General features: G+C 46.7%; 1 protein-coding gene across 2 annotated transcripts in view; it reads left to right on the top strand.

The window, feature by feature from the left end:
• Positions 1–14,437, top strand: part of KIN (Kin17 DNA and RNA binding protein) — a 59,806-nt gene that overhangs the window by 16,597 nt on the left and 28,772 nt on the right. For both annotated transcript variants that reach the window (XM_068272655.1, XM_068272656.1), the window contains 2 exons: positions 304–426; positions 5,334–5,515. In XM_068272655.1, coding sequence (XP_068128756.1) covers positions 304–426; positions 5,334–5,515 — 305 coding nt within the window. The remainder of the gene's footprint in view (positions 1–303; positions 427–5,333; positions 5,516–14,437) is intronic.

The following is a 14,437-nucleotide window of genomic DNA, read 5'->3' as shown; positions in this document are numbered from 1 at the left end:
AGCAGCTGGCTGCTGCTTATAGGAAGTCCTATAACTATTGAATCCATCGGAGGTGTGGAATGTGCAGGGCTGCACAGATCTATCTAGCGGTATGATTTTTAGGGTCTGAAAGCTTGTGAAAAAATTGCACCACTTTTGGAAAAAAAATCTGGAAATAATCGTACCGCCAACTGTCATGTGTTAAAAAATTGAGTTCTTGGGGAAAGCAAGCGAGGAAACTACTTTTTCAACCGCATGCATAGCCATTTTTTTGTGTAATGTAAGATAATCCCCTTTTGTTCTTTCCATCTTTTATTCTTTTAGGTACCAAACGTGTGCACAACAATATTGTTTACAATGAGTACATTAGCCACAGGGAGCATGTACACATGAATGCCACACAGTGGGAGACGCTGACAGACTTTACAAAGTGGTTGGGTAGAGCAGGTAAGTTTAATGGTTCTTTTTTTTTTTTTTTCTCAGTCAATCCTAATCTCTAAATTTAAGGACTTTCTGCTGTACTGTTCTTGGGGTGCTTCAGACTGCTGATAGCAGCCGTTGGAGGTCAGTTTCAATAGAGCTGTTGTAATTACAGTATCATTCTTAAAGTACCTCTGTCGCGAAAATATTAAAATTTAAAATGCATGTGAACGTATACAAATAAGAAGTATGTTTCTTCCAGAGTAAATTGAGCCATAAATTACTTTTCTCCTATAAGGCTGTCACTTACAGTAAGTAGTAGAAATCTGACATTACCGACAGGTTTTGGACTAGCCCATCTTCTCATAAGGGATTGCTAGGATTTTCTTTATTTTTAAAAGCACTTAGTGAATGGCAGTTTCTCCGTCCAACTGCCAAAAAAGTGTACAGTGAGCAGGGAAGCTGGGCAGCATCTTTAAATACATCTTTTTCAGGGAATGTCTTTATAAAGAATACAGGCCATGCTGAGAAATGTTAGATTTCTACTACCTACTGTAAGTGACAGCAACATAGGAGAAAAGTAATGTATGGCTCATTTTACTCAGGGAGAAATGCACTTCTTATTTGTATGTGTTTTAAATTTTTTGCGACAGTTACACTTTAAAGTACTCCTGAACCGTGTCTTTTAAATAAAGCCTATGGTGGGCTGGATTACTTTAGCAGGAGTGGCCTGGCTCTGCTCATTGCCATCAGGGTCCCCTCCATTCCCGGTCTCTGCTTATTTTCATATTCCACCAAGTTATCCAGTTGAATATGAAAACCAGGAAGCTCCCGGTATCGACAGCTCGTGAATCTGAAATGTGCCGGCGCAAATACCCATTCACATGAGCACAGATAAAGTAAGCACTCATTCACTTCAGTGTGCAGGTGCAGCTTGAAACTCGCACCTGCGCAAATCACAATAGCTCTGTGCAGCTCGGAGGAACGCCCGGGTAGCACGGAGGCAACAGGGAATGGGATCAGGACAGCAGGAAGTTTCGTCAAAGGTAATCTAACCCACATTGGGCTTTAATTAGATTTCTAGCCCAGTTCAGGGGTACTTTAAGATGTGTTTTGTGTTTCATGGTACCAAAAAGCCTTTTAAATGTTGTTGTTGTTTTTTTTTTTTTGGTGGGCTGGGAGTTTTGAGAGGACAAATGAGAATGGATCCTTACTGCTAAACTTTTTACTTTTTTGGTAAACAGAATCCTCAGGTACACAGAATAAGGTAAAACAAACCAGTAAATGCAAAATGATAGTTTATGCAATTCTAGTTCTGTTTTATAGTGCAAATACCCCCTCCCCCCCAATAACGCAGTACCGTAGTATTTGGACTATGGGATGCAATTTTTCTCCTACAGAAATGGGTGGGAAAAGTCAGTCAGTCTTCTGGACCGAATAATACAATATTCAGTCCAACACCGATGGTGGAACTCCATTCCTTTGGGTGACATTGCTGGACAGAAACTGTACTGATGCGTCAGTAGCCTGTGTTCTGTTGCTATGCAAGGGGAGGGAAGTGAAGGAGTGACAGCAGACCGGATGAGTGGGGAGGACAATGCTCTGTCAGCGCTCAGCTGCATTGATCTGCCAGGCTGATTGCTGGGTGAGTGTTTTTTTTCGGGGGGGGGGGGGGGGGGGGAGGATTGATGGAGTTGGTTGGAATCAGAGCCAATTTTGGGGGGTAACCAGAGGCATAAAAAAAAAAATCTTCCGACCGTAATTAAAGGGTAAAAATGTGATACATACTTTCAGGCCCCTTTCACACACACATGCGTTGCGATTGGCACATGGCTGGAGAGCCCTACAACAGTGCATCACACTATTGTATTTGTTCGCTGCGGCAGACTGCGCCATCAGGGAAATCTGCATGACCCCTCCCCCTGCTCCGTGACCTACTTACTGCTGGGCAGGGAGTACATCACAGCAATTTCCCCAATTCGCACCGCTGCTGTGACAATCTATAACAATTGTTTGCGGTGCAACTGACTCAATGTAGTTGTGTCTGGCAAACGTGCTGCATCTTCTGCTCCGGCTGGACCACTTTGTCACATCGCACTGCGGGAGCTGGAGCCTGTCTCACAGACAGCAATGGTCCCTGTAATGAGCTGTGGCTGGGAGGGGGGAGAGTACTGCGAGAGCGCATGTACACATGAATGCCACACAATGGGAGACACTGGCAGACGTTACAAAGTGGTTGGTAGAGAAGGTAAGTTTAATGGTTCCTTTTTCTCAGTAAGTCGTAGCCTATATCTAAACTCTTTAGAATTTCTGCTGTCTTGTTTGTCTGTATTTCAGACTGCTGATGGCAGCCATTGGAGCGCAGTTTCAATAGAGCTGTCGTAATTACAGTATCATTCTTAAAGTACCTCTGAACCATGTTAAAATCTTTTAAATAAAGCCAATGGTGGGCTAGATTACCATAGCAGGAGTTGCCTGGCTCTTGCTCATTGCCATGGGGGTCCCCTCCATTCCCGGTCTCTGCTAGTTTTCATATTCCACCATCAGTTATTGAGTCAAATATGAAAACCAGGAAGCTCGCCCTAGCGACTGCTCGTGATTCCCCTTGCTCAGTGACTTACTGCCGAACAGGGAGTATGTCACGGCATTCCCCGATCCTCATCGCCAACGTGACAATCTATAAAGATGGTTTGCAGTGCTGCTGACTCCCATGTAGTTGTGCGCCACTGCCAAACATGCTAGCACATTGCACCGCGAGAACTGGGGCCTCTCTTATAGACAGCAGTGATCACTGTAACTAGCTGCACCGTGGGGGTGGGTACTGCGACGCCAGGGGCCTCAATCAACAAGATTATGTGTAAATTAGAGCAGTGGTCCCCAACCTTTTCCGGCCCGGGGAACACTTTCTGACCAATTTTTTTCTCCGGGGAACGGCGGGGGGGGGGGGGAGGGGGGGGCGGGGGGGGGGGGGGGGGGGGCCATTCCGGCCGGCCGGCCGGGTGTTTGCGCGACCTAGTGGACAGTGCCATGCGCAGCAGGCTATGTTTGGGGTGTGGCTGCATAGCTAGTTTAGTTGCCTCAGTGTAGCTAGTATAGTGCCTCAGTATAGCTAGTATAGTGCCTCAGTATAGCTAGTATAGTGCCTCAGTATAGCTAGTATAGTGCCCCAGTATAGCTAGTATAGTGCCCAAGTATAGCCAGTATAGTGCCCCAGTATAGCTAGTATAGTGCCCCAGTATAGCCAGTATAGTGCCCCAGTATAGCCAGTATAGTGCCCCAGTATAGCCAGTATAGTGCCCCAGTATAGCCAGTATAGTGCCCCAGTATAGCCAGTATAGTGCCCCAGTATAGCCAGTATAGTGCCCCAGTATATCCAGTATAGTGCCCCAGTATAGCCAGTATAGTGCCCCAGTATAGCCAGTATAGTGCCCCAGTATAGCCAGTATAGTGCCCCAGTATAGCCAGTATAGTGCCCCAGTATAGTGCCCCAGTATAGCGCCCCAGTATAGCTAGTATAGTGCCCCAGTATAGCTAGTATAGTGCCCCAGTATAGCCAGTATAGCGCCCAGGATAGCGCCCCAGTATAGTGCCCCAGTATAGCTAGTATAGTGCCCCAGGATAGCGCCCTAGTATAGTGCCCCAGTATAGCTAGTATAGTGCCCCAGTATAGCTAGTATAGTGCCCCAGTATAGCTAGTATAGTGCCCCAGTATAGCCAGTATAGTGCCCCAGGATAGCCAGGATAGCGCCCCAGTATAGTGCCCCAGGATAGCTAGTATAGTGCCCCAGTATAGCTAGTATAGTGCCCCAGTATAGCTAGTATAGTGCCCCAGTATAGTGCCCCAGTATAGCCAAAATAGTGCCCCAGGATAGCTAGTATAGTGCCCCAGTATAGTGCCCCATGATAGCCAGTATATTGCCCCAGTATAGTGCCCCAGTATAGCTAGTATAGTGCCCCAGTATAGCCAGTATAGTGCCCCAGGATAGCGCCCCAGTATAGTGCCCCAGGATAGCCAGTATAGTGCCCCAGTATAGCCAGTATAGTGCCCTATGATAGCCAGTATATTGCCCCAGTATAGCTAGTATAGTGCACCAGTATAGTGCCCCAGTATAGCCAAAATAGTGCCCCAGGATAGCGCCCCAGTATAGCTAGTATAGTGCCCCAGGATAGCCAGTATAGTGCCCTGGTATAGCCAGTATGGGTAGGTGGTGCCCCCCGCCCGTCCCCGCCGCTGTTATTACCTTTAACAGCGGCCGCTCTCCCCTCTCCGGCGCGTGTATTTATTCAAGCAGCGTATCTCCCGGCTGCTCTGTGTGATGCGGCAGGAAGCACAGCAGCGGCTTCCTGTAACGGCGATATGTATCGCCGTTACTATGGTAACCGAGCCCTGCTTCCTGCGCATCACACACAGAGCAGCCGGGAGATACGCTGCTTGAATAAATACATGCGCTGGAGAGGGGAGAGCGGCCGCTGCTAAGGTAATAAAAGCGGTGACGGGTGGGAGGGGGGAGGAAGAGGACAGTCCTGCGTCCCGCGGACCACAGGTTGGGGATCCCCGCACGGCACACCAGGCAACATTCCGCGACACACTAGTGTGCCGCGGAACAGCGGTTGGGAAACACTGAATTAGAGGATCAGAGTTGTGGAATCATGAACTGGATTCAGATGATTTTTGTACCGACTCCACAGCCCTGGTTATCGGCCACCTTGGCTCAGTTTCGTCTAGTGTTTTAACAAGGTTTTATGTCTTGGATTGCACCTTTCAGTGTGCATCAATCATATGCAGATCTAGTTACTTGTGTAACATTTGACTCTATCTGCCTTTGCTGGTGTAAAGTGTGTATTTGTACTGTAACACAATAGCCTCAGTCCACTGCATTGGCGATTGCTGATTCAGCTGTCATTTTTTTGATGGTTACATTGTGTCTCCAAAGGTTTTTGTAAAGTTGATGAAACACCAAAGGGCTGGTACGTTCAGTACATAGACCGGGATCCTGAAACAATCAGGAGACAGCAAGAGCTAGAAAAGAAAAAGAAACAAGATCTCGATGATGAAGAGCGGTCCGCAAAATTTATTGAGGAGCAAGTCAGAAGGGGCAAAGGCGAAGCAGAGCCGGTATGCATTTGCTAGAAGTAAAATGCCAAAGGTTATGTGAAGGCTTCTGGTTGAAGTTTTTTGTTCTGTTTTCTCATTCTCCTTTTAAATCCTATATTATATGGGTTGTAATGCTTGATTATTTTGGTTTGTTTCTTTTACCATGGCCAAATGCTCCAATGACCAGCCTCCTGCTATTCAATAAGAAGTTGACTGAAGAGCAGTTTTTGACTCTAAAGCTTTATCTACACGATACAATTCTTTGTGCGATTCGATTACGATTCTATTTACGATCCAATTGAATCCAACATGTCCGATTTGGGATTCAATTCGATACAATTTGATTTGCCATTGCAAAACAATGGCAAATCGAATTGAATCGAATCCTTATCGGACATGTCTGATTTAATCAGATCGTAAATAGAATCATAATCGAATCTCACAAAGAATCTTATCGTGTAGATGGGGCTTTATGGTGGGTACGCACATTGCAATTTCCCATCAGATGGACTGGTAATCTGATATGAGGTTGCATTGTGTGTACAAGTTTAAACTGCTCCTGATTGATCATTAGAGTTAGAGTACCCAGCAAGCTCATGGTGAGCCAGAACTCATTGGAGTGTGTAAGGGACTACAATGGACCAAAAGGCCCTTTTGATAAAATGATATGGAAAACAAGTTTGCTTTCTTAAAACAGGAAGTGTTTGCAATAATTCAGGTTGGAGTGAGCTCTGAGATGTCTCTAAGTGCATCACTGCTGAGCAATAATTCAGGTTGGAGTGAGCAATTTGATGCATCACTGGTGAATTATGCAAATCACCCATTGTTGTCCCTGGAAGCTAAACACACCTCCATATCCGCTGGAATGCAATGATGAGTCAGCTTGTTAACCTCTCTAGCGGTAAGGACAAGCCTGACTCGTCCTGCTAAAAGTTGCTAATATTGGTAAGGACGAGTCAGGCTCGTCCATGCTGCCAGGGAGATTTATAGCTACTCTGAGCCGCTGGCTCTACTTTTTTCTGTTGTGGGCTTATCCATCCATCCCTCCTGATCCCCTGGCAGTGCAGTGGGTAAAGCACGGGGAGTTTTACTCATCGTGCCTCTCTTCATCGATGATCGCATATGCTCTTCCACGTCCAGCTCCAGGCTACTGTTCACTTTCCCGGGGACGCAGCTTGATGATGTCATCAGCCGCATCCCTGGTACTGCAAACAGTAGTCCAGAGATGGACGGCAGAGGAGGATATGTGATGATTATCACTGGAGAGAGCTTTGGTGAGTAAAACTCCCCGTGCTCTACTCTGTGCCGCTGGGGGATAGGGAGGGAAGGTTAGAGGGATGATCAGTGGAGGGGGGGGGGGGGGGGGAGATAAGGAATGTTGCAGATCTGCCACTAGAAACAGGAGGTTGGGGGGGGAAGCTGCTTAACTATACAGGGGACAATTATTCCTGGCTAACCTATAGTGTAGCACCTACGCCGATGACACACAGCTATACCTGTCCTTCAAACCTGGTGGAACAGACCCTACCCCAAAAATAAACTCTTGCTTAGCTGAGCTTCAGGCATGGATGAATGATAACTGGTTGAAACTGAATGCTGACAAAACTGAGGTCCTGTTTGTCCAAAGCCAGTGCTCGCCATCAAAACAGCTCTATCCTAAAGCAACACCAATCAGGATTGGGAATTCAGACATAAACAGCTCCAACCTTGTGCGCAGCCTTGGCGTACTAATCGATGGGGAATTGAGTTTCAGAAACCAAATTTCATCTGTAGTTAAATCTTCCTTCTTTCATCTGAAGAACATTGCAAAGATTAAACATCTGATTCCCCCAGAGGATCTTCCAACCCTAGTCCACGCCTTCATCACATCACGGCTGGACTACTGCAATGCCCTTTATGCTGGCCTCCCCAAAAAAGACCTGCGTCGCCTGCAATTAGTGCAGAATGCTGCTGCTGGACTACTGCAATGCCCTTTATGCTGGCCTCCCCAAAAAAGACCTGCGTCGCCTGCAATTAGTGCAGAATGCTGCTGCCAGATTGCTAACAAACCAGCCTCGCCACTGTCACATTACACCGATCCTTCGCTCACTGCACTGGCTACCAGTAGAATGGAGAATACTCTTCAAGATTGGACTGCTGACATTCAAATCCCTGCACAATCTGGGCCCTGGATACATGAAGGACTTGCTGAAGCTGCACCACACCTCTCACAACCTCAGATCAGCAAGTTCTATAAACTTGGTCACTCCCAGAGTGCACCTCAAAAAATCTGGAGACAGAGCCTTCTGTCATGCTGCCCCTACTCTTTGGAACTCCCTACCACACCCAGTAAAGACAGCACCATCCCTGGAGCTATTCAAATCCAGACTGAAAAGCCACCTGTTTAGCCTGGCATTTCCAGATTTATAAAATTCTTCCTCTGTACCACGATGGTCGGAGCCATGCTTATGCGCTTTGAGTCCCACGGGAGAAAAGCGCTTTACAAATGTTATTTGTTGTTGTTGTTGTTGTTACAGCTGGCTAAATATACTAGCGACATTTATACCTGGGTAACCTATACTGCGGCATCTATGCCTGGGTAACCTATACTGCTGCACCTATACCTGGCTACCCTATCCTGGGGTAACAATGCCTGGCTAACCTATACTTACTATTGCCGTGCTGATCCCTCGTTGTGTACCTTTGATAGCTTTCCCAGTGTCTTCTTCCATGTCCCTCAGCGGATTTGCTTCTCCCTCGGCGATGACCTGTTCCGCAGCGATTGGTGTTGATGACGCCAGGGCCACGTAGAGTCATCAACATCTGGCGGCAAACTACTTTTTTTTATTTTTATTTTTTAACTCATTATTTAAAAAAATAAAATTGATTACAAAAAAAGCTTGAAATTTTTTTTTAATTAATTGAACCACTTTTTCCTGCAATCCCCGCCCGCAGCCATTCATGCCAGATGGCGTGGAGTGGTCCTGGGACTGCTGCCACTTTCACGCCAGTCGGCGTGGAACGGTCAGCTAGGGGTTAAATTAACTGTAATTTAAAAGATAAAATGATAAAAGGTTCTATTTTTCAGATAATTGTCATAAGTAACTTACATATACAGTAATAGAGCTTAGTCCACAAAAATGAAATATTTATGCTGCTGCAGTAACGCAATCACCTTTAAAATCGGATATACCTATCTGATTGTGACTGTATATCTGATATATAACATCTCTGCTGTAACAATATGCCAGTTACGTAGTTGTGTCACTAGTAGGGATGGTCACTAATGCTGGGAATACACAATGAGGTTTTTCAGCAAATTTACTCTACGATTGATTTTCCGATCGTTTTTGTGATCGATTTCCATTCACTTCTATGAGAAATTAATCAGAAAAACGATTGAAAATAAGATTGAACCTGTCGGAAATTATCTATCGAACCATCTATCTGCCAAAAAATATCCCATGGTGTATTCCCAGCATAAGATTCAAACAATTCTGCTTTGAATCAGGTTTAGCATAAACAAACCGAATGGGAGTACAGGTAATATTTATTCACAAACTATGTCCCAACAAGGACCTAACCTATATGTACAAAATAGGTGACATGAGGAGTCACTGGTCAATCAGCTGGATTGTAGTCTTGTAAACCAGTTATCAACAGGTCTCCAAAAAACATATATACAAGTATGGGGAGAGACTTGACACAAGTGTCATAACTGTCAGTCTCACTTAAGTACTGATACACATATATATGCACGAAAGAAATAAAAATACGTTGCTGTGAGGTGCGAGGTCTTTGCTGATCCCCCCCAGTGCTGGCAATCAGTCAGAGGATACTGGGGTGTAGCTAGTCCCACCACGGCAAAGTACTGTTAAAAGTAATTGCAAAAGCACATGGCAAAATAGGAGTATGGTAACATAACTGTGATGGAGGCTAAGTGTGAGACTGCCATCAATCACAGAGAGACCTGTATGCTCCTACACAGTAGTATTATAGCCATGAAACAAATGCCTTCACAGAAGGTATAGAGCTGGGGTAGAAATGGGTGATATATACAATTTACAGTGCTAGTGTCATTTAACTAGGACTAGTTTCACTCTATAAAACAAGAGCTTCGTCAGGAAATAGAACACACAGTGTACAAATCATAAAAAGTATCCCCCCCACCACAAGAAGTCCCACAGCAATATAGCCCAAGACAGAGCTGGAGCGCCTGCTACTCTTTGCTCTTATATACAAGCACTAATGGCTGTATCAGCCTCACCTGTGTGTGCATCCACCCACATCAAGTTCTGTCTCATCCATGTTTCAGGCAGAAGAAACCATCCCCAGGTTTAACCCTCTAAACATCAGGGCCAGGCAAACAGCATGGAGTTATACAGCCTCCTCTCCATGCTGCAGCTGTATCATAGTGGAGGAAGTGATGTCAGCAGGGGGAGTCCCGCCTAGTGTTTCACTGATTGGTTTGCAGGGACTGAGTGCTGCCATAGCAACGCTCCAAACACTCGCAGCCCTGTGTAATGTGAAGAGGGCAGGATAGAGTACTGGCTGGATAGAGTACTGGTCAAGAGCTCTGCCTTTGACATGGGAGACCAGGGTTCAAACCCCGGCTAGGTCAAGTACCTATTCAGTAAGGAGTTCAAGGCAAGACCCCCCAACACTGCAGGGTGGCCTCCTGAGCGCCTTGAGTCCAACAGGAGAAAAGGGCCACACAAATGTTCTGACTATTATTATCATAACAGCCTGTCCAAGCCTCCTGATTGATCACACCAGCGCTCTGCCATTTGTTTGTAAACAGAGTACAAACTGCAGCCCTATGTATACATTGCCCACATAGCAGTGCCTCAGTAAAGCTACACAAATGAGCAGGGAAAGCAGCAGCTCCCATATAGCACAAGTTGTGCAGTGTAACACATCTTTGTGCAGATGGTGAAGCTGATGCATGAGCCCAGCCTGCATAATAGAGTATATCTCTCAAGAGGGCAAGGGAAGCTACAGTTCCAATTATACACAGAATATGTGCATCCCAAAGATGTATTGGGGACCAATAAAAACATATTTGTGTGGACAGATAGAGTCACTGCGAAGAAACCCACCGCCTGTATGCCACTGCATAAATACACCTAACAAAGAGGTGGGGAAACAGTAGCTCTAGTGATACATGTAGCAGGGCATCTGGGAATGGGCTCCTTAAGGTATCTGGCAGGGCAAAGAAAGGTGGAAAATTGAGACATGGAAACTTGGGTGGGACATGTATGGACATGGTGGTGCGTGCACAGATGATCATTGTCGTATGACGAAAACAGAAAGAACACACATAGATCACAGGCATGTAAATAAGAGATACCTTAAGGAGCCCATTCCCAGATGCCCTGCTACATGTATCACTAGAGCTACTGTTTCCCCACCTCTTTGTGAGGTGTATTTATGCAGTGGCATACAGGCGGTGGGTTTCTTCGCAGTGACTCTATCTGTCCACACAAATATGTTTTTATTGGTCCCCAATACATCTTTGGGATGCACATATTCTGTGTATAATTGGAACTGTAGCTTCCCTTGCCCTCTTGAGAGATATACTCTATTATGCAGGCTGGGCTCATGCATCAGCTTCACCATCTGCACAAAGATGTGTTACACTGCACAACTTGTGCTATATGGGAGCTGCTGCTTTCCCTGCTCATTTGTGTAGCTTTACTGAGGCACTGCTATGTGGGCAATGTATACATAGGGCTGCAGTTTGTACTCTGTTTACAAACAAATGGCAGAGCGCTGGTGTGATCAATCAGGAGGCTTGGACAGGCTGTTATGATAATAATAGTCAGAACATTTGTGTGGCCCTTTTCTCCTGTTGGACTCAAGGCGCTCAGGAGGCCACCCTGCAGTGTTGGGGGGTCTTGCCTTGAACTCCTTACTGAATAGGTACTTGACCTAGCCGGGGTTTGAACCCTGGTCTCCCATGTCAAAGGCAGAGCTCTTGACCAGTACTCTATCCAGCCAGTACTCTATCCTGCCCTCTTCACATTACACAGGGCTGCGAGTGTTTGGAGCGTTGCTATGGCAGCACTCAGTCCCTGCAAACCAATCAGTGAAACACTAGGCGGGACTCCCCCTGCTGACATCACTTCCTCCACTATGATACAGCTGCAGCATGGAGAGGAGGCTGTATAACTCCATGCTGTTTGCCTGGCCCTGATGTTTAGAGGGTTAAACCTGGGGATGGTTTCTTCTGCCTGAAACATGGATGAGACAGAACTTGATGTGGGTGGATGCACACACAGGTGAGGCTGATACAGCCATTAGTGCTTGTATATAAGAGCAAAGAGTAGCAGGCGCTCCAGCTCTGTCTTGGGCTATATTGCTGTGGGACTTCTTGTGGTGGGGGGGATACTTTTTATGATTTGTACACTGTGTGTTCTATTTCCTGACGAAGCTCTTGTTTTATAGAGTGAAACTAGTCCTAGTTAAATGACACTAGCACTGTAAATTGTATATATCACCCATTTCTACCCCAGCTCTATACCTTCTGTGAAGGCATTTGTTTCATGGCTATAATACTACTGTGTAGGAGCATACAGGTCTCTCTGTGATTGATGGCAGTCTCACACTTAGCCTCCATCACAGTTATGTTACCATACTCCTATTTTGCCATGTGCTTTTGCAATTACTTTTAACAGTACTTTGCCGTGGTGGGACTAGCTACACCCCAGTATCCTCTGACTGATTGCCAGCACTGGGGGGGGATCAGCAAAGACCTCGCACCTCACAGCAACGTATTTTTATTTCTTTCGTGCATATATATGTGTATCAGTACTTAAGTGAGACTGACAGTTATGACACTTGTGTCAAGTCTCTCCCCATACTTGTATATATGTTTTTTGGAGACCTGTTGATCACTGGTTTACAAGACTACAATCCAGCTGATTGACCAGTGACTCCTCATGTCACTTATTTTGTACATATAGGTTAGGTCCTTGTTGGGACATAGTTTGAATCAGGTTTAGACAAATTTTGTGTGCAAATTTATGCACTAATTTTGCTCATGAAATCGATTAATTTGATTAATGATGTTACATTTGGGGTCGGTGACTACAAATTAAGTTACACAGTAGTACTATACTCTACATATTCACTCCCCACAAAGCTGTTCCAGAATGCTTTCGCATTAAATGCCGATCTGTTTATTATCGGTACACCTGGCTCTGATGGTGTATGAAGAATGTGTAATAGAGGAAGAATACCCTCATTCTCACTCTTAACCACTTGCCGACCGCACACTCATAACGTGCGTCGGCAAAGTGGCAGCTGCAGGACCAGCGACGCAGTACTGCGTCGCCAGCTGCAGCCTAATTAATCAGGAAGCAGCCGCTCGTACGAGCGGCTGCTTCCTGTCAAATCACGGCGGGGGGCTCCGTGAATAGCCTGCGGACCGCCGATGGCGGCTCGCAGGCTAGATGTAAACACAAGCGGAAATAATCCGCTTTGTTTACATTTGTACGGCGCTGCTGCGCAGCAGCGCCGTAAGGCAGATCGGCGATCCCCGGCCAATCAGCGGCCGGGGATCGCCGCCATGTGACAGGGGACGTCCTGTCACTGGCTGCACAGGACGGATAGCGTCCTGTGCAGCCCGGATCTCCAGGGGAGGCAGCAGGTAGGAGAGGGAGGGGGGAATTTCGCCGCGGAGGGGGGCTTTGAGGTGCCCCCCCCGCCACCCACAGCAGGCAGGAGAGATCAGACCCCCCCAGCACATCATCCCCATAGGGGGGAAAAAAGGGGGGTAATCTGATCTCCCTGCCTGCACCCTGATCTGTGCTGGGGGCTGCAGAGCCCACCCAGCACAGATCAATCAAACCAGCGCTGGTCCTTAAGGGGGGGTAAAGGGTGGGTCCTCAAGTGGTTAAGGTGGCCACACTGTTCTTTGTTCCTGTCTGCACCCTCTAGAAGTACTCTTACCAAGGACTATGACTAGTTTTGACTTCTATTTAACAGCTAGTCTACAGCAATAGCCTTTAGTTAAAATGCATCTCTGGTGTCCATAAAAAACAAAAGAATGCTATGTCCGAACACACTGGGCATGATTGACAAAGTTTTTTCACTTTTATATGTTACATTTTGAAGCTCCCAGAGAGCAATCAAACAATATAATTAAAGAGAACCCGAGGTGTGTTTAAAGAATGTTATCTGCATATAAAGGCTGGATCTGCCTATACAGCCCAGCCTCTGTTGCTATCCCAAACCCCACTAAGGTCCCCCTGCACTCTGCAATCCCTCATAAATCACAGCCATGCTGTGAGGCTGTGTTTACATCTGTAGTGTCAGTCTCAGCTGCTCCCCTGCCTCCTGCATAGCTCCGGTCCCTGCCCCCGTCCCTTCCCTCCAATCAGCAGGGAGGGAAGCGATGCAGGCGGGGACTGGAGTTCTGCAGGAGGCGGGGAGAGCAGCAGACTGACACTATAGAGATAAACACTGCCAGCTCTGACCAGCTGTTTGTCAGCAGCGTGGCTGTGATTTATGAGGGATTGCAGAGTGCAGGGGGACCTTAGGGGGGTTTGGGATAGCAACAGAGGCTGGGCTGTATAGGCAGATCTAGCCTCTCTATGCAGATAATATTCTTCAAACCCACCTCGGGTTCTCTTTAAAGAAAACCTGTAACAACAAAAAATTTGCCTGGAGGGTACTAATCTCGGTAGGCGGTAGCCTACGGATCCTATCGAGGCTTCATAGTTACATCGAGGCTTCATAGAGCGGGACCGTCCTGTGTCCCACGGCGGTCCCGCTCTGGCCCTCCGAACAGTGGGGATGTAAATATTTACCTTCCCGGCTGCAGCACAGGCGCTGTATCGACTCTCCGCTCTAAGATAGGCGAAAATAGCCGATCACTGTCGGGCCGCTCTACTGCGCAGGTGCAAGTCGCCTGCGTAGTAGAGCGAACCTGACAGATCAGCTATTTCCGCCTATTTCCGT

Source organism: Hyperolius riggenbachi, chromosome 3 (genome assembly GCF_040937935.1).
Source record: "Hyperolius riggenbachi isolate aHypRig1 chromosome 3, aHypRig1.pri, whole genome shotgun sequence".
In the NCBI taxonomy this organism is placed as follows: Eukaryota; Metazoa; Chordata; class Amphibia; order Anura; family Hyperoliidae; genus Hyperolius; species Hyperolius riggenbachi.
This window is presented reverse-complemented; position numbering and strand designations above follow the sequence as displayed.